The 21,061-nt window shown below is 43.0% G+C and overlaps 1 protein-coding gene across 1 annotated transcript in view; it reads left to right on the forward strand.

Annotated features, from left to right (window-relative positions):
* Positions 1-21,061, forward strand: part of SVEP1 (sushi, von Willebrand factor type A, EGF and pentraxin domain containing 1) — a 135,192-nt gene that overhangs the window by 76,000 nt on the left and 38,131 nt on the right. Inside the window, exons 24-34 of the mRNA XM_076362088.1 lie at positions 273-474; positions 1,513-1,670; positions 3,241-3,442; positions 4,072-4,247; positions 5,588-5,712; positions 10,251-10,374; positions 10,901-11,071; positions 13,221-13,394; positions 18,236-18,355; positions 19,144-19,320; positions 20,760-20,844. Coding sequence (XP_076218203.1) covers positions 273-474; positions 1,513-1,670; positions 3,241-3,442; positions 4,072-4,247; positions 5,588-5,712; positions 10,251-10,374; positions 10,901-11,071; positions 13,221-13,394; positions 18,236-18,355; positions 19,144-19,320; positions 20,760-20,844 — 1,714 coding nt within the window. The remainder of the gene's footprint in view (positions 1-272; positions 475-1,512; positions 1,671-3,240; positions 3,443-4,071; positions 4,248-5,587; positions 5,713-10,250; positions 10,375-10,900; positions 11,072-13,220; positions 13,395-18,235; positions 18,356-19,143; positions 19,321-20,759; positions 20,845-21,061) is intronic.

A 21,061-nucleotide genomic window follows, 5' to 3' on the forward strand; every position in this document is an offset into this window, starting at 1 on the left:
CTGATTCAGCCCAAATTACTCAAATAATGGGCAGTATTCGTTTAAATTCCCCACAGTTTGTTGAGTGTTAATTTCTACAACTGCAAAGATGGTTCCTGTAATTCTTCTATGACCACTTAACCTCAGTTAATGGAGTAAATCCCAAACCTGCACGGCTACCCTGGTGTTTGCCAGAAGATCAGCATCAGTCCTTAAAAAGCAGAGATGGGTTAGTAATCTTCTTTCTTAGGTTAATTTAAAGCGGAGCTGTGACTTTGTTCTTTTCTTCTCAGGTGCTCACTGTGAAACGGAGGTCAATGAATGCCTTTCAAACCCGTGTCTTAATAGGGCTATTTGTGAAGATGGAGTTGGCAGTTTCTCCTGCAAGTGCCTCCCAGGTTTTACTGGTGTCTTGTGTGAAAGAAACATCGATGAGTGTCTCAGCAGACCCTGTAGGAATGGAGCTACGTGCAGAGATGGTATCAACAGCTTCAGGTGAAAAACAGATGATTGATGTAATACAATGTGGAAAGTCAGATACGTTGTGGTGCTTCAGCCTTCTTAGATTTCAGCAAGGCATTTGGCTGCCTGATCCAATATAAATGGTCCCTGTATGCACTCTAAAGGAGATTTTAAAGGCAAGAAAATAAATCCTAGTGTCCTCACTCTTAAAAAATTCCAAGGTAGACAGCAAAGAAAATATGCAGGGTTTGAATTGTAAGAATGGTAGGCCTGCATGGTTTTAATATTGATCTTCCAAAAGAAATCCACTTTCCCAAGCTTCAAGGGCTTGTCTTGCTTTCCACTAGAAGAATAGGTGATGACCAGTTATGTACCTGATAATATTACATTCCTGTAGCCTGCAAGACAGGGATAGCTGTACATATTAAGAATACAGAGATTAAAATACGAACACCAGAGGAATCTTCCAAATATTTCTTTTTATGTTTTAGGGTATCTGAACTCAGATCAGAAGTTACACATGCCAATAGCAGTGTCATATCCTAGATCACTGTAGAGATAGAGAGATGGACCAGCTGTTACTGTCTGGGTTTAATAACTGTTTCCCTCCCCAGAGCCCCAGAAGTTTTGGTGCCTTTCAAACACCTTGGTTTTCCAAGTACCAGAGGTTTTGGTGCCTTTCTACTGCCCTGGTTTTCCCTCAGTATAAGCGTATATGCCTTAAAAGTCAAGTGCCTCTCATCTGTAATTCTGTGGACTCTAGAAGGCATGCTTCACTCACAGGAATGCAATGATTGCCTCTCCCAATTTCATATGAAGAAACGCAGACACTGTGTTTAAATATTGTATTGTCCCTATCAAGAAGAAATATTATGCAGCTAATAAAATACAAGCATACTTAAAGGAACAGCCAAAATAAAATTCCATTAATTCTGTAGTATCTCTTCTGTTGATTTTTTTTTTTCTTTTTTTCAGTATATCCCATTCCCATTGGTGGATCTGGCCTCATGGCCAGGATTCTTTGTCGTGACAGCGGCCACCTTTGAAGTGTGCTTCTCTTTTCCTCCATAGGTGTCTCTGTGTGACAGGGTACACAGGACTAAACTGTGAAGTGAACATCAATGACTGTGACTCCAGTCCCTGCTTAAACCAAGCCACCTGTGTGGATGCCTTGAACTCGTACGTTTGTAAATGTCCCCCTGGCTTTACAGGCAGCAGGTGTGAAACAGGTACACAGGACCAAGTGTCAGAAAAAGGTGGCTTGACTAAGTCTCTGGGCAAGATTTGCGCTGGCTGGGCTGATTTCATACAGCTTCCCCAGGAAGCAGCTAGGGTGGTGGGACTCTTGAGGGGCTAGTGGAGCCTCTGTGACTGCAGTGTTAATAAGTGTAATTGCAGACAAGTAACAGCATGTGTGCTATGTCATTTATATTCATTTCTCTTTTCTAAGGCACAGTTCTATCTTTTTAATACCTAGTAGGTCTATTGAGTTTAATTTGTATTTGCTCTGTGTATCTGAGTTAATTAGAATCATAGAATCATAGAATAGTTTGGGTTGGAAGGGACCTCTAAAGGTCATCTAGTCCAACCCCCCTGCAATGAGCAGGGACATCTTCAACTAGATCAGGTTGCTCAGAGCCCCCTCCAACCTGACCTGGAATGTTTCCAGGGATGGGGCATCCACCACCTCTCTGGGCAACCTGTGCCAGTGTTTCACCACCCTCAGCGTAAAAAATTTCTTCCTTATATCTAGTCTAAATCTACCCCCCTTTAACTTAAAGCCATTCCCCCTTGCCCTGTCACAACAGGCCCTGCAAAAAGTTTGCTGCCATCTTTTTTATAAGCCCCCTTTAAGTACTGATAGGCTGCAATAAGGCCTCCCTGAAGCCTTCTCTTCTCTAATTAGCTCTTTCTGTTTCTTGTATTTCATGTAGGGCTTTGCATCATAGGGTTAGAGATTAGTATGTGGTAGTCTCAGCTTTAGAAGTCCTGAAGGCATCAAGTTCCCTACAGGCAAAAGGGCATGAAGTTCACTATGTTTGGTCACACCTAGTGCAACTTCCTGGATGATGCTGGAGTTAGGCCACACAGCCACGAGGCTCAAATCTGTTTGTCTTTTAGCTACTCCATGAAAATTATAAAGTGTTACACTAGTAGCTGGTGAATCTTTAAACAGAAGCTGAAGAACCTGTGTTGATTTTACAGAGACAGTAGAGGACATACAGGTCATATAGACCTACCATCCTATGTCTGAATTTAATAACACCCAGCTTTCAGGAGAGCTCCACTTGGTACTTTTACATGTAGTATTCTTGTAAAGCATGTCACTCTGCATTGAAGAGCAGCACAGAAGTGCTGTTCCATACCAGTGCAGTGTATTTCAGTAAGTCCAGAGCAGAAATATATATGTGGGGTTTTTTTTAACCTTGACTCTTGTGAATAAAATGGAACCAGCTGATCACACCTCTTTGGGTTGTTGGGTGGCAGATGGATAGGTCATTTTATTGATAGAGCAATTCAGCAACCTGAAAAGTAAGATTCATGTTCACTGTTTGTTAGATAATCAGCTTCTTTTCTAGTCATTTTTCTTCAAACCCTGTGTGTTTTCTGGCCTTGGAAGGCTCTGTATGCTGGCTGATATTAGACTGCTATACATTCTTTCTACCTCTGATCAATTTAAAATGAATAATTTTTGTAGATGGGTTGCATTCCATTTTATTGCATTTGCTTAGATTCCATTTGATTCTCTTTCTGGGTTTTCAGGAATGTAGCTCTGAAAACTCTTTGTCTTTGTTGCAGAACAGTCCTCTGGTTTCAATCTTGATTTTGAAGTCTCTGGTATCTATGGATACGTCATGCTTGATGGTGTTTTCCCATCTCTTGGTGACATCACCTGTACATTCTGGATGAAATCCACTGACACCACAAACTATGGAACTCCCATTTCTTATGCAGTGGAGAATGGAAGTGATAATGCATTTCTTCTGACTGATTACAATGGGTAAATCACAGTTCTGCTTTTCTGTAGATAACAGATGTCTTGAACTGATAAAGAAAGCATAGGCCAGAACTCTGAATATCAACTTTGCCTACTTTGGCGTAGAAAAATCTGCATCCAAACTCCATAGCTGGAGTTGACTCCATGTTTTGTTCTTCTCCTTGCTTTGTTTCCTTCACTTTTTGCCAAATAGAAGAGTAATGGCAAGAAAGCAGTGAAGTTTAGAAAGCAGGATGTTTTTGTCTGGACTACATTTACATGATATTTAAATGACGCATTGAGACAATGATTGGATAAAATGGAGCTCAGCACTCAGCGTACTTGTAGTGTGACTCCAAAAGCAGGGACGGACCCAAGGGGCAAGTTTTAAGAATCTGGCTATGACTTGAGTCTTCATATTGGTACAAAAGCACATTACTTATTTCACCATGCTTTGCATATGATAACCATAACTTCCAAGTTCTCTGAGAGAGGGATATCTTGTATGGTGATCTTTCAAGAGAGATTTCTTGTATGATGTAGACACAGTTACCTCATTTGGCAAATAACATTGCTTTGAGTCGTGTGGGACAGGCCATGCTTTTAAAGTTGCTGCAGGCAACTGAGTATGCCTTCGTCTTCCTTCCATGCAGCTGGGTTCTTTATGTAAATGGGAAAGAGAGAATCACAGACTGTCCTTCAGTGAACGATGGTAACTGGCATCACATCGCGGTCACATGGACATGCACGGATGGGGCATGGAAAGTGTACATCGATGGAAAACTGTCTGATGGAGGCAGTGGGCTCTCTGTTGGTTCAAAGATCCCAGGTATGCTTTATTTATATTACACCAGATCTGTTGCCTCTATTCTGTTTTTATTGCAGAATTTGTTGTGCCTGCAAGGAAATGTTTATTTTGGTGGTTTTAGTATGTTTTCACATTTTCAGCATTTATGCAGGGCTCATGTTTGCTATTCTTGTTCATGAGGACAGTTCCCTCACTCAGCCTCGCTGAAGACAAAGTGCACATTTCTAGGGTAAACTAGTAGGTAACTTGTTTTGGGGGTGACAGAGTTTAGTCCACAAAGGAGCCTGTGCTGAGCTGATTTTGGAATGGCTTTGTGAGAATAGGTTTCTCACACAACAAACAAGTTTAACTGGCATTTTCCTTACAAGTGTGTGCTCGGAGTTGATTGAATTAGCTTTCTTCTGTTACTTTCAGACATCTTTTTAAAGTTATGTTTGCATTTTTTCCTAACAAGGTGGGTTTTGCTATTTCATTGTTTCCTGTGATCAGCAGTCTTTCCAGTAATATCAGAAGACATGAAAAGGAATACCTTCATCATTGAAGAGCTGTGAAAGGCCTGATGTTAGATTGCTGCAAAGAGATTTGGTTTTGATAGTGTTTTCATACTGCCACTGTCCAAATTTGCATGGGAGTTTCAAAAAACTATCCATATTAAAAAAAAAAAAAAAAGGAAATATTTTAGTCTGTGTACCTTATGCTTGCCCCTGTCTTTCCCAATTACATTGAAGTTACCTCCAGAGACAAGACCTAAGGAAGTGTGCAGTCTCCATTATTTTTTGCCCTTGTCCACCCACTCTGTGACATACAAAATGCATGTCCACATCATCTGTGCTACTGGTCAAGGAGAGGAAATTTAACTTGTATGGCATGTCAGAACGTTGACTGTCTAATCACCAATGTGCTTCTGAGCATTTGGAATCAAATTTGTTTTACCTGACTTTCTAAGCTTTTGTTTAAAGCAGGAGGTGCAAGCTAGCACCGTAAAATATGCCCCACCTGCTCAAAACTGCATTTTGCATTGCTTTGTAATATGCTTCAAATACTGAGCTAGAAGTGGTTTCTTAGAGTAAATACCATTCTTGAAGCAGCCATGTAAAGTTTCTGCTCTGATCAGCTTGAATTTAGCATTAATGCGTATTTGAGAGTCAATTCCAAACTGTCATGCTCACTTACCTCAGTCTAGCATAAGGCTTCCCAGAGGTTTGCTGAGAGGATTTGTTGAAGGTGGCTGGTCTCCTGCACTACAAACTCGTAAGTAATATAGGGTAGCAAAAGTTTTGTTTTGCTTAGTTTTTAATCTTCTTATGGGGATCCCTGCTGTAAGATTTTCCTGTCCCTGTTCTAATTCTCTCTGAGTTTAGGTGGTGGTGCACTTGTACTGGGTCAAGAGCAAGATCAGAAAGGCGAAGGATTCAACCCAGCTGAATCTTTTGTGGGGTCCATCAGCCAGCTCAACATCTGGGACCATGTCCTGTCTCCACAGCAGGTAAGTCCTTACTGCAATGTTTGAGGACAGGGCTCTGAGCGTAGGATGAACATTTCAAAAGGCATTCAATGTTAGCATATTGGATAGACCTCTGTTCCCACAGAAGTCAGTGAGGACCAGATGAAGCTCTGGCTTAGGGTAGTAAGCTTAGTATAGTAAGCGGAGTAGCTTTAAGCAAAACTAGGTGTCCTAAAATCAACACTGAGTCACCTTCTATTTTGACGGAGCCTTTCTGTGTTACGTAGCTTTGAAAGAGACATGAAGGCATATACAAAAGCTAGCAGCCCTGTTAGAAGAGGGAGAAAACCCAATGAAACGAGCTCAGGGCTTGTTTTACAGGTTACAGTTCCTCATCCTGCTGTGTGAAGGCACAGTGTGAAGTATCTTCACTGTGTGAAGATACCTTCAGAGGGAAGATATCAGGATTTCTGTCAATGCATTAGACACTATGGAAAATCTGAGCTATATAGTCCCAGGAAAAGTCTGAATGGGCAGCATAACTGAATATTAGGCTACTTTTATTCATGTACCAAAAATAGAGGTTTGGCACTAAACTTTCACAGAGTTAAAAAATTAGTGTAAATCAAAAGATGCCTCCAAGGACAGTGATCCCTCAACTTCTTTGGGAGACAAGCTTCAGTGATCAGTTATCCTCAGAGTGAAATTTTTTTCTTTGTATCTAGTTGGGACCTCCCACTTCTGTTTGAGACTACTGTTTCTGTCTCCCACCACGCACTGCCGTGAAGAGCATGACTCTATATACTTGATTACCTCCCCATAGGTAGCGGGGGCTGCTGTTAGGTATCCTCAAAGCTGTCTCTGCTCTGGGCTGAACCAGCCTTGGTCCCACAGCCTCTTCTCACAGGGCAAATGCTCCATCCTTTTTGATGCCCTCACCCGAACTTGCTCCAGCTTGTCAATGTCTTTCTTGTACTGAGGAGCCCAAAATGGAATGCAATACTCCAGATGTGGTCTAATAAGCACTGAGAAGAGGGAATAATCCCTTCCTTGGTTTTCTGGTTGTGACCCTATTCACACAGCCAAGGATGCTGTTAGTCCTCATTATTGCCAGGGCACACAGCTGGCCGATACTCAGCTTACTGTCTGCTAGAGCCCCTAGGTCCTTTTCCACAGACCTGCTCCCTCTCCAGGCTTTCTGAGCCTGTATCATTCGGAGGTTTTTCCTTCCCATTTGTTCTTGTTGAATTTGATGAGGTCTGTGTTGGCCTATCCCTCCAGCCTGTCGAGGTCCCTATGGATGCAGCTCTGTCTTTGAGCATACTGACTGGGCCTCCCAGTTTGATATCTGCAAACCTGATGACAGTGTGCTCCATCAGCACTTCCTGGTCATTAGTATTTCAATTCTGAAGGTCAGAAATGATGAAACTGTTGGTAACACTTGAACAGCAAGGACTAATGTTCAAAGTTAGAGGCATTTCTTGGGGGAAGGGTCTTTGGATTAAAAAGTTTTGGTCCTCTCCTGGTGTTTTTTTAAGGTTTTACCACTATTTGGTGGTTTATCACTGTTTGTTATCCATAATCCAAATACGAAATAATAAAATTAATGGAAAATAGAAGTAAAGCAGAATCTTTGCTTCCAGCATCCAAATGTCTCCTCTGCTTCTTCTTTTCTTTGCTACTTCAGCTTTCTGCTAGGTTCAGAACCGCCCAGCAATCTGCTACTGTTCTGGGCTTCTGGGGTCACCAATTGTTGCATTGCCAAGTCAAATCTTCAGGTTTTTGTTCAATAGCAGTTTTGAAGCTGATAAGTATACATGTGATTTTTACAGGACACACTGGTGAAGAGGTTAAGTGCGATTTTCTGAGTCTTTTTTAATAGTCACCTGTCTTTAATGACAGGCTTGATTAAATTCCCATTTGCTTCAAATGCAATACAGTTAGAACAAGGAAGAAAATCCTGCCCTTCATTTATGTTACCCATGTGACTCATCTGAAAAGACAGATGTGAGACCAGACAGGGAGCTGAGCCAAGTAAATTTCCTATAAAATTTTTAACTCATTCATTTCAGAGCTTGGGATAGTAAATCACTATCGTTATCTGTTGTTATCAGTTTTGTTGTGGCCAGCTGGAACTGTTCAGTAAGTCTTACCTTCCTATTCTCAGCCATAAAGGAAAGCAGGGTGACAGAATATGTTGCCCAGTGAATAACATAAAGGCAAAGTCCACTCTTCTAAGATTTTTCTTTGTGTAGTTGAGTTGCTCATCCACTTGCACATTAATTTTGTATAGGTAAACCAACAGTCTGGTTGTTTTGTTGCTGAGCAGACAGCAGTAGAAATATGAGTTGTCTATATGGGACTGTGAGGTCCTTTCCGGCCCTCCATTCTTCATCATATGGCTTAGAAGGGCCGATTCCCAAACCTGCCTTACCCACACTGGAAATTTTTCCCTGCAGACTCCTTGCAGCTTGTTTGCAGCCTTTGGCCTAAGCAGTTTCCATCAGCACATACTGTTGAAGTGCGGTCTTTGAAATGGCCTCAGAATAAACAGAGCAGCTGCTCTCTTCTCCAGCTAAGCTGGCTCTAGAAGAGTCTGATCCGCCTCACTGGAGTTCAGTGTAGGGGCAATATGAGAATAATTCAGTCTGAGGTTCACGGTGTACCTTTCTTTCTCAAAGACAGACAGTATAGCACTTTATTCTTGTAGTTGATTTCATCCACTAGAGACTTGACAGAAGCCAGTCACCCTTCTGAGAAAGGCAGTTTCCCAACTGTTCGGCATGAACTGGGCACACCTGTGCTTTCTAACCAGCTAGCTGTGCCCTGAAGCCATGCTGCATGTATTGTATGGGTAGGCTGGCTGTGCTGAGATGTACACAGCCCACTGGGCTGCTCATCTTTGCTCTCCTTAGTTCATTTTTTCTTGCTGCTGAAGGAAGCATTCCTTTCTCCCTGTCCGGGAATTACTGGAATGACCCTCCAGCACAGAAGAGCCAAAGAGTAGAAAGTAGTCTCAGTAGCCTAATTACTAACGTGTTCTCTTAATTGAATAACCATCTTTTCTCCATAGACCACTTCCCTCTCTGATATCTTAAAAGAAGAGGAAATCCTTAATTATCCCTTTTACTGCACATTTATCCTCCTCAGGGCGCATATGTTTTTTTCAGCAGTTCCGTGGCTGAGATATGATTGTGTCTGCCCTGACGGGGAGAAGCATAATGGGGAGTACTGTGCCAATAATACACCTTAGTCCCAGTCACCTTCTGGGACTATGTTTCCTTTCTGTTCCTGGAGTTACAGTGAACAAAGGCAATGCAGAGCGAATCCAAAGCCCTGGTCTTTCATTTGCAGTTTTAAAACATTTTCATGTAGCAGAAGTCTCCCTGAGCATCCAGTGGAACTAGACAGCCTTCTTTTTTACAAATGTTGGGGTCGGGACATCTGAGCTCCTTCCAAGGGACCACTATGGAATATTTGTGTGACGTCCCATCATTAAGGGTCAATCTGCATATTCTGACTATTGCATATAATTTACACTGGTGTCTGAGTAGCTTAAAAGTGCTGTGCCATCTGGGGTTGTAGTCCCCAAATTCCTTCTGTTGGTGGCCAGGTAGAAATATAATAATGTACTATGTTTAATAGATTCTCAGAGTCACAGTGAAGAAGTAGAAATATTTTTACCTTGTTGAAATATTTTTTTTTTTTACATTAAAATGCAATACTGAAACAGCTTAAGGATTCCCACTGGCATTTCAGTTTCTTATAGTAAGAATGGAAAAGAAACCCCTAGTGGTGCCATTAAAGGAGTTACGTTTTAAATGGAAAACTTTTCCATCAGAGATATTTGACCAGATCTGCTCTCAAGATACTAATCTGCTGTTGATCTAACAGTGTGTTCCTTTCTTTCTCCTATCCTTAGTTTACCTATATAATTCCTGTTTCAGTACATGGTTAGTTATGGCCCTGTCTTGCTTTGGTTGAATTCAATGCCAATACTGCTGTTAGTATGGGTGTGGGTGGGCCTGGCCTGCAGTGTTTTTAAGAGCCTAGTGCATTGAATTCACAAAACTCTTGTCCTGGAAACAACAAATTGCTTTATTAAACTGTTCCTATTTGTGTTTGTGTTCCTTAAATGTGGTCCAGTGCTAGCAGAGTTTGCAGAATGCGAATCTTCAACATTAAGTTCCTTTCGGCTCCTATTTGACATTTTTCTGCAAATACATCAAATTTTCTCTTCAGGTTGCATTCTCATATCTGCCTTTTTCTGTGACGTAAATGCATTTTTCTTTCACACTAACAAACGCAATTGTGTTTCAAGAACTATGTTTTATACTTTGCTTGTATGACAAGTATTCCTTCAGGTATTGCCTCAGTACATGCCTGTCCACAGCTAGCTGGCTTATACGTACAGAATAACAAGTAGTTCAGGCAGAAGCCTCTTGTGTTAGAAAGGATGAACATTGCTTATTCAATGATTAGTTCTAGTGTTGCATGCAGACATGGAAGGAATATTTTTTTTTCATTCTTTTCCTACATGGTCCTTAAACAGCACCTAATCAACTGTTTTAAATCCATAGGTAAAATCTCTGGCTACATCCTGTCCAGAAGAACTCCAAAAAGGAAATGTGCTAGCCTGGCCAGATTTCCTGCCAGGAGTTGTTGGAAGAGTGAAGATAGATTACAAGAGTATATTTTGTGCTGGTTAGAACTTTATTTCCTAGAACCCTTTTTTCCTGAACAATATTATAAGACCCTTATGAGGCCAAATATGCTAGCTTGCAGCCTTTGCCCTACTAACCTTGAATAAATTATTTTGATAATTTGACAGTTAGAACATTCAGTCCTTCATTCCTCAAATTCCAGGGTTTTGTAACAAAAGTTCATTGGAATCTCTGACAGAGATTTATTGCTTCCTGAATTGAGATGGGGAAAGCGTGAAGATGGTGTTGGGTCAGAAAGAAGTTTTTCTTGTCTTTTATTCTAAAAATAATTGGATGGTACTAAAATACCTGCTACCTCCTCACTTCTTTTACTACAGATTCCTTTTCTGATGTTATTTGTTGATGGTTCTCAAAACCCTTTGAACCCGAGCAGGATATAGCATACGTAACACTTTCCAAAGCTTTCTCCTGGATAAACTTATACAGGATCAAATGATCAGATAACAAATTTATTCGTTTCAGCACATAGCTATATCTCTTACTGTATGCATATATTTTGTCCACAGACTGTCCGTCTTTGCAAGGATCCATACCACATCTGCGGGCCTCTTCTGCTGATTTAAAGCCAGGGTCAAAAGTGAGCCTTTCCTGTGACCCAGGCTTCCAGATAGTGGGAAACTCTGTTCAACACTGCCTTAACCTGGGACAGTGGACACGGCCTTTTCCCCGCTGTGAAAGTGAGTTGTCTCAGTGGGCTGGCAGGATTAGGAAACCCTAGCTTTTATTTGGACCCTATCACTATTCATGGCCTGTTTATCCCTGCAGCTATGATGCACTTGAATCCATCCATGTTACAGCATATACATACATGCTTAAAACTAAACTCATGTTTTACTGAGCAGGAACTACACCACGATCGGATTCTGCCACCTTTTTCAGACAATTTCTAATGCCCATGGCAGAAATTAGTCTATTTGGATCAGCAATCTGATACTCTGAAATTTCCTCCCCAGTGGCACCAGGAGTATGGAAGATGCACAGGAAATGCCAGAATATCCCTGTGATTTTTAAGTGTCACTGAGAACATCTGGTCTGAAGTAAAAGTCTTGGCATTAGTATGTAACAGAGTAATTTCTTTAAAGGCAGTAGATATATCTGTCAGGACTTAGAAGTGCTCCAAGACTTACAGGATTTCTTCTAAGAAACTGGGCTGTATACATTCAGGTTGCCAAGGTTCTTTGATTCCCGCTTTCCTGCTCCTGCCTTCTGCTTTCCTTTGGTTCTCCTCTCCTGTGACTGCACATGTGACTGCAGTTGCATGTGTTGGAGCTGGCTATATTTTTCATTTCAGCAGAATAGTAAATTAGGTCCAGAAGTAGGTATTGCATGATCCCAAAATTGATCAGTAGTTTGGAGAAAATCATGAAATTTGTTAAAAATACCTTAAAAATAGTTTGAGCTAGATGTGATGCGATTTTCATCTTCCTCTTTATTCAGTTGTTCATAGCACAAATCCAGGATCTGTCTCCTCTTCTGCCTAAAGAATAGCATGCATGTGAGGATTTACCCAAAAGCAAGTCCTCCTGGGCAGAACGTAAGTTCACTGGCAGAGACAGCTTGGCTCTTTCTTGGTGTGTTATCAGTGACAAGCCACCAGAATCCTGTTAGTATTGTCATCTGATTTCTCTGTGTAGGGCCAGGCAGTTTTACCTGTTGAGCACAGAGCTCAGACAGAACAGGGTTGACCTGCCAGAAACATGCTGAGTGAATGAGAGCCAGACCCGCCCACTGGCCTTTCTCAGCCTGTTCCACAAGTACCTGATGCATGAAAGTGGGTTGAAGATAGCTATGTCCTGCATAAAGAACTACTGGGTTTCTAGTGGAAGGTGTGGTACAGAAAAGGTTCTTCTGCTAATTGAATCAGGCTGATTGTAATCACTGCCTTCACCCACCAGGATCCTTTTCCTCTTCCGGCTACCAAAGACCCCCAAAACCACAGGTCCCCATGCCCTGACAGCCTGTCTTTGTTGCAGGCTCTTCAGTTCTATCCCTCTAGAGCAAGGACTTGGCTTCCATTACCACGGGCTCTAAACACTTCACAGTGTCTTACTGTGTGATCCTTGAACACGGCTGGGGAGCAAGGAATTGCTACAATCCATGTAGTTGCAAAGAGGAGCTGTGTAGCTGTTGGAATAAGTTCGTGTCATCTTAATTGAAATGAAGTTGCACAGAAGCAGCTCTGGTAGAAAAAATAGCAACCTCCAGCAGACAGGTACCAGTGGTGCCTTCTGCTGGCACAGCTGGGATCAGGAGGGCTTATTTACTAGAGTCAAAGTCAAAGTGATTGACTTGTAGACAAGACTGTATGTGATGTCAGTTCCAGTCTCTCCATCGTTCATGCACTCCCTGGTCTCAGACCAGTACTGTAACCTCTTAGCAGTAATCTGTTAGCTAGTTTTGCGATGTTCAAACACAGTAACATCGAGCTTGTTTTTCAGTGAAGGGAAATAACAGGAACCTCCATGGAGGCAAACTTACTTGTCCTTTTTCCTTAAAACTCACCAAGGATCATTGATTATCAGGGGAAGTGTCCTGTGACTGAAGGGCATCAGATCTTAGTCACAGATGTCTCCTCCAGAGCTTGCAGAATAACAGGAGCTGGAGAGTCCTGCTGAGTCTCTGAGTGACAAGTGCCCACAAAACAAGACCCTCCACCAAGCCTGGAATCAGTTAGCTACCTCAGAAAAGGACTGGGCCTTCTTGTGGATGGGATTCCACAGTTGCAGAGAAAAAAATCTCTGTTGGTGGCTCTCATGTGGAATTACTCTGAAGTTGATCTATATCTGCTCTGCTAATGTCTGTGCCTTCTTTTCACTCATGTTGCAGGAATCAGCTGTGGAGTGCCTCCACCTTTAGAAAATGGATTTTATTCAGCTGAGGACTTTTTTGCTGGCAGTACCGTTACCTATCACTGCAACAATGGCTACTATTTGTTGGGCGACTCCAGGATGTTGTGCCTGGACAACGGGAGCTGGAACAGCATTTCACCATCTTGCCTTGGTGAGATGTGCCATACATGTGGCTGCATGGGCTGGCGATCTTGCACTTCTGTGCCCTTGGATTTGGGTGGGATTTCATTCTGAAATTGCGAAGGCTGACCAGAGTCTCAGAAATCACACTCCAAAATATTCATGTTTCTGAAATACCATGCTCAGCATTATGTGAAACAAAAACTACATTCTGGCACCTTTCTCTGTCAGTCCTCTTGTATGCCCCACACCCTATACTTAATAAGCCTGCATTGCACTCCCAGCCTCTCTCTTTCCAGGTTCATTTAGCCCTGGAGTCCTTGCATTCTCTGCTTTTAACCTATGCATTTCTCTGCCCTTCAGCACGCTGTCAGTGTCCCATACTCTCTGACCAGGTTCTTTTAAATGTTCCACGCATGGAGGTTGTAATGTTTAATATCAAATTTACTTACTTGAAGATAGTTGATGCTGTACAGGATTTCTGATTTAGAGTGGTACAAAATATACTGCATAACACAGTACAAATAAATGCAAGTTACACTTAGCAAAATATAGCAATTGTAATACACAGTTCAATCACAATACCAATGTGTTCCCCATTACCAGTCTTTATAATATGCTCACCGTCGTGACACTGGGTGTCCCCAGTAGCCAGGAATGAATACATGGGTTGAAGCCAGCTCAAGCCCGGTGCTAGTTGTCTGCTTTTTAACAGTCTATGTTGGCCTGAGCCATATTCAGTTCCCCCCCCATGCTAGTCTGACTAACTGAGGGAGACATTCGCACTCTTTTAATGAACTCCGGGAGAAGCATCTGCACCACCAGTTGATCCACTCAGCTGTTGATAGCTGTTTACCTAAAACAAAGGCTGCCTTCCTCTCCCCTTATGTTGAGTCAGCTTCTTTGTAACAGCAGTGGTCAGTCACAACCTGCATTATTCCCTGAGCTTCATGGGCAGATCACCTTTGCCCATCTCCTCCGAACCTTCTTCCATTGTGGGGGTTTATTGGTCCGTCACACACGCCTGTCAGCAAGCAGCTGCAGCATTGAGAGGGCTGGGAGTGCACTTACGGACACAGTTCACATAGTTGCCCCACCATAGCTTACTTCCTGGTCAGCTGGGTCTGATGTACCAGATGCAGCTGCAGGAGCTGAACGGTGAGACAAACCAGCATTGTACTGAATACAGAGGACTGCTGGAATCCACTAGCTAGTTGTACTTGGATTGCTGCTTAGTCATGCCTAACATGGGAGTTGTGGGGTAACAACTTGGCAAGATTTGTGTTTGATTTGACTGAATTTTATGTAGGTACAGAATATAATTTTTTCAGTGAAGACGAGTGAAAAAAAAAGTCATCAGTCTTTTAGTTCTGTCAGAATTCACTTTGGAGTAGGATCCATCTGATTTCATAGCATCCTGTCTATTCAGAACCTCCAAACAGACCATCCAGTCTGTTGTTCCTCTTTTTGCTTTTCTCCTTTGCACTTTATACCAACACCTAAAGATCAGAAGGCTCAGAGCAGGTGCTGCAAGGCTGTCCAAAAAGTTCAATGTCTGTGTGGTAGGAAGCATGATGTTGAGAAGGAAAAGCCCTGTGCCCCACCTTCCAGCTTGCCTTGTCTCTCATAAAGCAGAGTAGACTAAGGGGAAAATGAAAACAAGTGGCTTTGGCACCCTGACCCACCCTTTACCTTTCTGATTCACACTCCAGGCAGATGCTAACAAAGCCTGGTACACCTATGCTCTGGGGCATTCCTTTTGCTCTGTTATGGATCTGATTCATACTGTCCTTCCGCTCTTCCTTGCCTTACAAGACATTACAGGAGAAGCAGCCATTCCAGTTCTGCTGTGGTAGCACTTTGCATTCTCCCAATGCTTGTGTAATTGGCAACCGTTTTGATTTCAATGTGCAGCTTTCATCCTGCATGTCAGAAGGAAACTCCTTTTCTTTTCAGAACGTTGTTGGGTTCTTTTCATGCTGGCCAGACTCATTCAGCAGCGAAGAATAAACATGCCAATTCAGTAAATTTTGTTGCTTTTTTAACCAAGTTGCTTTTTTGCCTGGAAATAGGCAAAGAACTCCAGCTATATCTCTGCATGGTATACCTAGTTCAACAGCTGTCCTGTAGCAGGACTTTTAAATGAAGAATTGTTCTATCTAACAGTCTGGTTTATGTAAGGGATAATCCCTGATGCCAGCATTTTTCATTTAGATACCTTGAAACTGACCCTTTGCAATTTATGACTCATTGTTTACATACCAAGAACACTTCTGTACAGTCAGGATTTGAAAGCTGATATGAAGTATTCAGGAGTGAGGGATTTTTTTTGCTGTACAGTACCAAGCCACATGGAGCATAAATCAATTGGCATTTTTAGGCACTACTAGTCGTATAAATAGTTAATTATAATAACTAATATATTTTGAACTCATTTTAACTTTTCTGGCAACTGCAGGCACTTCTCATTCCTCATCGAATGTAATTGTCTTCAGCAAAGATGGGGCTCTAATCATATTTTATGTTCAGAGTATTTCCCCTCTTGGCTAAGTTTTCCTGTCCTCCAGGTGGGAAGTTTGAGATACAGAGGATTTCCTAAGCAAGTGTTTAATGCAGAAGTCCTCCCTCATAGTGTCTGTCCAAACTAGTAGTAACAGCACATAGAATCATAGAATCGTTTAGGTTGGAAAAGACCTTTAAGATCATCAAGTCCAACTATTAACCCAGCACTACCAAGTCTACCCCTAAATCATGTCCCCAAGCTCCACATCTACACCTCTTTTAAATACCTCCAGGGATGGTGACTCAACCACTTCCCTGGGCAGCCTGTTCCAGTGCTTGATAACCCTTTCGGTGAAGAAGTTTTTCCTAATATCCAATCTAAACCTCCCCTGGCACAACTTGAGGCCGTGTCTTCTTGTCCTATCACTTGTTACCTGGGAGAAGAGATCAACCCCCACCTTGCTACAACCTCCTTTCAGGTGGTTGTAGAGAGCGATAAGGTCTCCCCTCAGCCTCCTTTTCTCCAGGCTAAACAACCCCAGTTCCCTCAGCCACTCCTCATAAGACACGTGCTCTAGACCCTTCACCAGCTCCGTTGCTCTTCTTTGGATGCACTCCAGCAGCTCAATGTCCTTCTTGTGGTGAGGGGCCCAAAACTGAACACAGTATTCGAGGTGCGGCCTCACCAGTGCCGAGTACAGGGGCACGATCACTTCCCTACTCCTGCTGGCCACACTATTGCTGATACAGGCCAGGATGCCGTTGGCCTTCTTGGCCACCTGGGCACTGTTGGCTCATGTTCAGCCGGCTGTCGACCAACACCCCCAGGTCCTTTTCCAACAGGCAGCTTTCCAGCCACTCCTCCCCAAGCCTGTAGCGCTGCATGGGGTTGTTGTAGCCAAAGTGGAGGACCCGGCACTTGGCCTTGTTGAACCTCAATACAGTTGGCCTCGGCTCATCGATCCAGCCTGTCCAGGTCCCTCTGCAGAGCCTTCCTACCCTCGAGCAGATCAACACTCCCGCCCAACTTGGTGTCATCTGCAAACTGACTGAGGGTGCACTCGATCCCCTCGTCCAGGTCATTGATAAAGATACTAAACAGAACTGGCCCCAAAACTGAGCCCTGGGGAACACCACTTGTGACCGGCCACCAACTGGATTTAACTCCATTCACCACAGCTCTTTGGGCCCGGCCATCCAGCCAGTTTTTTACCCAGCAAAGAGTACACCCATCCAAGTCACGAGCAGCCAGTTTCTCCAGGAGAATGCTGTGGGAAATGGTGTCAAAGGCTTTACTAAAGACTAGGTAGACAACATCCACAGCCTTTCCCTCATCCACTAAGCAGGTCACCGTGTCATAGAAGGAGACTGGGTTAGTCAAGCAGGACCTGCGTTTCATAAACCCGTGCTGACTGGGCCTGATCACCTGGTTGTCCTGTACATGCCGTGTGATGGCACTCAAGATGATCTGCTCCATAACCTTCCCCGGCACCGAGGTCAGGCTGACAGGCCTGTAGTTCCCCAGATCCTCTTTCCGGCCCTTCTTGTAGATGGGCGTCACATTTGCTAACCTCCAGCCAACTGAGACCTCCCCCATTAACCAGGACTGCTGATAAATGATGGAAAGTGGCTTGGTGAGCACTTCTGCCAGCTCCCTCAGTACCCTTGGGTGGATCCCATCCGGCCCCATAGACCTGTGTGTGTCTAAGTGGTGTAGCAGGTCGTTAATCATTTCCCCTTGGATTATGGGGGCTTCATTCTGCTCCCTGTCCCTGTCTTCTAGCTCAGGGGGCTGGGTACCCCAAGAACAACTATTAAAGGCTGAGGCAAAGAAGGCATTAAGTACCTCAGCCTTTTCCTCATCCTTTGTCACTATGTTTCCCCCCGCATCCAATAAAGGATGGAGATTATCCTTAGCTCTCCTTTTGTTGCTAATGTATTTATAGAAACATTTTTTATTGTCTTTTACGGCAGTAGCCCAATTAAGTTCTAGCTGGGCTTTGGCCTTTCTAATTTTCTCCCTGCATAACCTCATGACATCCTTGTAGTCCTCCTGAGTTACGATGCCTGTTCTTTTACTACTTGGAAACCAGATACTTTTTGTGGAAGTATTGACTGAAGGTTAATAGGATTTGTCTCTGGTTTTCTCATGTTTCACAATATTGTACAGTAAATTATGTAGGAAGCATAAATATTAATTTAAATATTAAATATTTTTACTAGTGCATCAAAAATGATTGAAGTTAGAGTGATTTTTAATTACACTAATTAAAGCGATTCCTCGTGACAGTTAGTGAGACAGAAATTTAAAGCAGATCCTTATTACAAATACCACCCTAGGGACATCTTTTTTGTGTTTCTTTTTTGTAGATGTTGATGAATGTGCTGTTGGATCAGACTGCGATGAGCATGCATCTTGTCTCAACACAAATGGATCCTATGTTTGCACTTGCATCCCTCCTTACACAGGAGATGGTAAAAAATGTGCAGGTATGGGAAAGAAAAACATCAGGCTAACTTTTCCAAGGTTCTGTGTAGGCCAGTATCCTGCCTTCCACTGTGGAAGACAGTTGCCAGTTATTGATATCTAGGGAGGGACAGGGCAGGCATGCTCTCATCTCCAGGTCACTTTGGCCTGAATGAGGCTGTGATGAAGTGTCTCCTTTTGTTTCTTGAGAACTCAGCTCTCCCTATGGAGACAGCTGTCATTGGGATTCTGCTCCGAGACATAAACACATGCAAAATCCTCTTGCACATGGAGCACATGTGCTGAAGGCCTGAGAAGGCCGCCTGCCACAATGTGTCACTTCTCAGAGCAGAGGTGTGCAGTGAAGAAATATTTGAATACAGGCATCTGACTAGGGCTTGAGCTGCCTGTGGAAACGTTAAGCAAGGAACTTTGCATGAAGATGACAAGACAGTGTCATAGGTTGGGATAAAATGTTGCTGAGCTAATTTCATGTTCAGGGCTAGACATGCTGGAATGGGCTTTCCCTCACAGAGGGGAAAATGACTGCAAGATATGCTTCTTACAATGAATGCAAACTCAGTTACAGAGGGCTCTCTTATACCAAGATTAGCTTACTTGTATGAGTCTTCAGTACCTGTCATTTACATGCAGAACAGAGAAAAGCTGGTAAGGCTGTAAACTACTTATGAGAGTTTTCCACCTGCTCTGCCTTCCTACTTTCAGAAAATTCCCAAGGATATCTCCTGCAACTTGTTTATAAAACCTGGTACTTAGTTATGTTATTGATAGTTTCTCTCTTTCTCCCCAGAACCAGTGAAGTGCCGTAATCCAGGAAATCCAGAGCATGGCCATTTATATGGGGACACTTACAGTGTTGGCAGTGAAGTAACGTTTTCCTGTGAAGAAGGGTTTAAGCTGACAGGAGTGACTAAACTTACATGCATGGAGTCTGGAGAGTGGAGCCACCCAATACCATATTGTGAAGGTGTGGTTCCTGGGGAGAATGCATATTATAATGTGTGTTGTTAGGGATGGAAGGGGGAAAGTAGTAGTGTAGAGCCTTTAGAGACCATGGCAGCTGATGAAACCCTGTCCTAGCAGACCTGGGTCTCAGTGTTGAAGTCTCTGTTGTCTTAAGAGTTGTAAGCACCAGCTGAAGCTTTTCCAACAGTTGTCATATTCATAGTGGTACTCTCTTATGCAGATTCTCCAAAGTGTCAAAGGTGTAGATTCATCTCATTTTAATGCAAGCACTAAAAGTGTCTTTCTTCTCCACCCAGCCTCCCGTTTCAAGGAACTTGTGGGAACTTAATGTCTTAAAGATCATAGAATCATAGAATCATTTAGGTTGGAAAAGACCTTTAAGATCATCGAGTCCAACCATTAACCCAGCACTACCAAGTCCACCCCTAAACCATGTCCCCAAGCTCCACATCTACACCTCTTTTAAATACCTCCAGGGATGGTGACTCAACCACTTCCCTGGGCAGCCTGTTCCAATGCTTGATAACTCTTTTGGTGAAGAAGTTTTTCCTAATATCCAATCTAAACCTCCCCTGGCACAACTTGAGGCCATTTCTTCTTGTCCTATCACTTGTTGCCTGGGAGAAGAGACCGACACCCACCTCAGTACAACCTCCTTTCAGGTAGTTGCAGAGAGCAATAAGGTCTTCCCTCAACCTCCTTTTCTCCAGGCTAAACAACCCCAGTTCCCTCAGCCACTCCTCATAAGACATGTTCTCCAGACCCCTCACCAGCTCCATTGCTCTTCTTTGGATGCACTCCAGCACCTCAATGTCCTTCTTGTAGTGAGAGGCCCAAAACTGAACACAGTATTTGAGGTGTGGCCTTACTAGTGCTGAGTACAGGGGGACAATCACTTCCCTACTCCTGCTGGCCACACTATTTCTGATACAAGCCAGGATGCCATTGGCCTTCTTGGCCACCTGGGCACACTGCTGGCTCATATTCAGCTGGCTGATCATTAAGTGTGTTTCAGTGGATAAAAAGCAACCAGAGAGGACAGGCTGGTGCACGTACATATATGCATGGTATAATTGCAGAAATTGTTTCTTTAGAAAACCAGAAGTAATGAGATGAAGCAACAGGGTAAAATGAAGGGGTGACAAAGGCAATGTCAAAAAAACAATTACTTTGTCCACAGGGAAGGGTGGATATGGAGTCCTCTTGACAGTCAAGCATGTGGTTTGTAGAACAGTTCCAACTACCTATTTCCAGTTAGTCCAATTTCTCAGTAAGGTGAAGTCAGAATAAGAGCCCTGAATGTCAGTTATATCTTAGTCAAGAACCCAGTGTTACCTAGGGCTTTACACCTCTTCAAGTGTATTTAGAGAAAACAAAGCAAATCTGGATTTTCTGTTCTTTTTTATTTATCACCTCTCTTGTGATCCTGTCTTTTTAAAGCTATATCCTGTGGTGGTCCAGTTATTCCAGAGAACAGTGCCATTTTGGGCTCAAATTTTACATACCACAATAAGGTGGTGTACAGGTAGGAATTCAATATGTTTGAAGTGCTATATTAATAATTGATTGAGAATCTTGCAACAAATGAGAGTATGGCTGAGTTGAGAGTGGTTGAAATGAAGGAGAGGAGCACGATGGGATTAAAGTAATGGAAAGACATTTGGTTATAGCTGTGGCTATTCACTAGCAGAGCTGAATGTTTACTCCAGTACTACCTCTCTGTGCCCTGCAGAGAAAGATGG

Source organism: Aptenodytes patagonicus, chromosome Z (assembly GCF_965638725.1).
Source record: "Aptenodytes patagonicus chromosome Z, bAptPat1.pri.cur, whole genome shotgun sequence".
Lineage (NCBI taxonomy): Eukaryota > Metazoa > Chordata > Aves > Sphenisciformes > Spheniscidae > Aptenodytes > Aptenodytes patagonicus.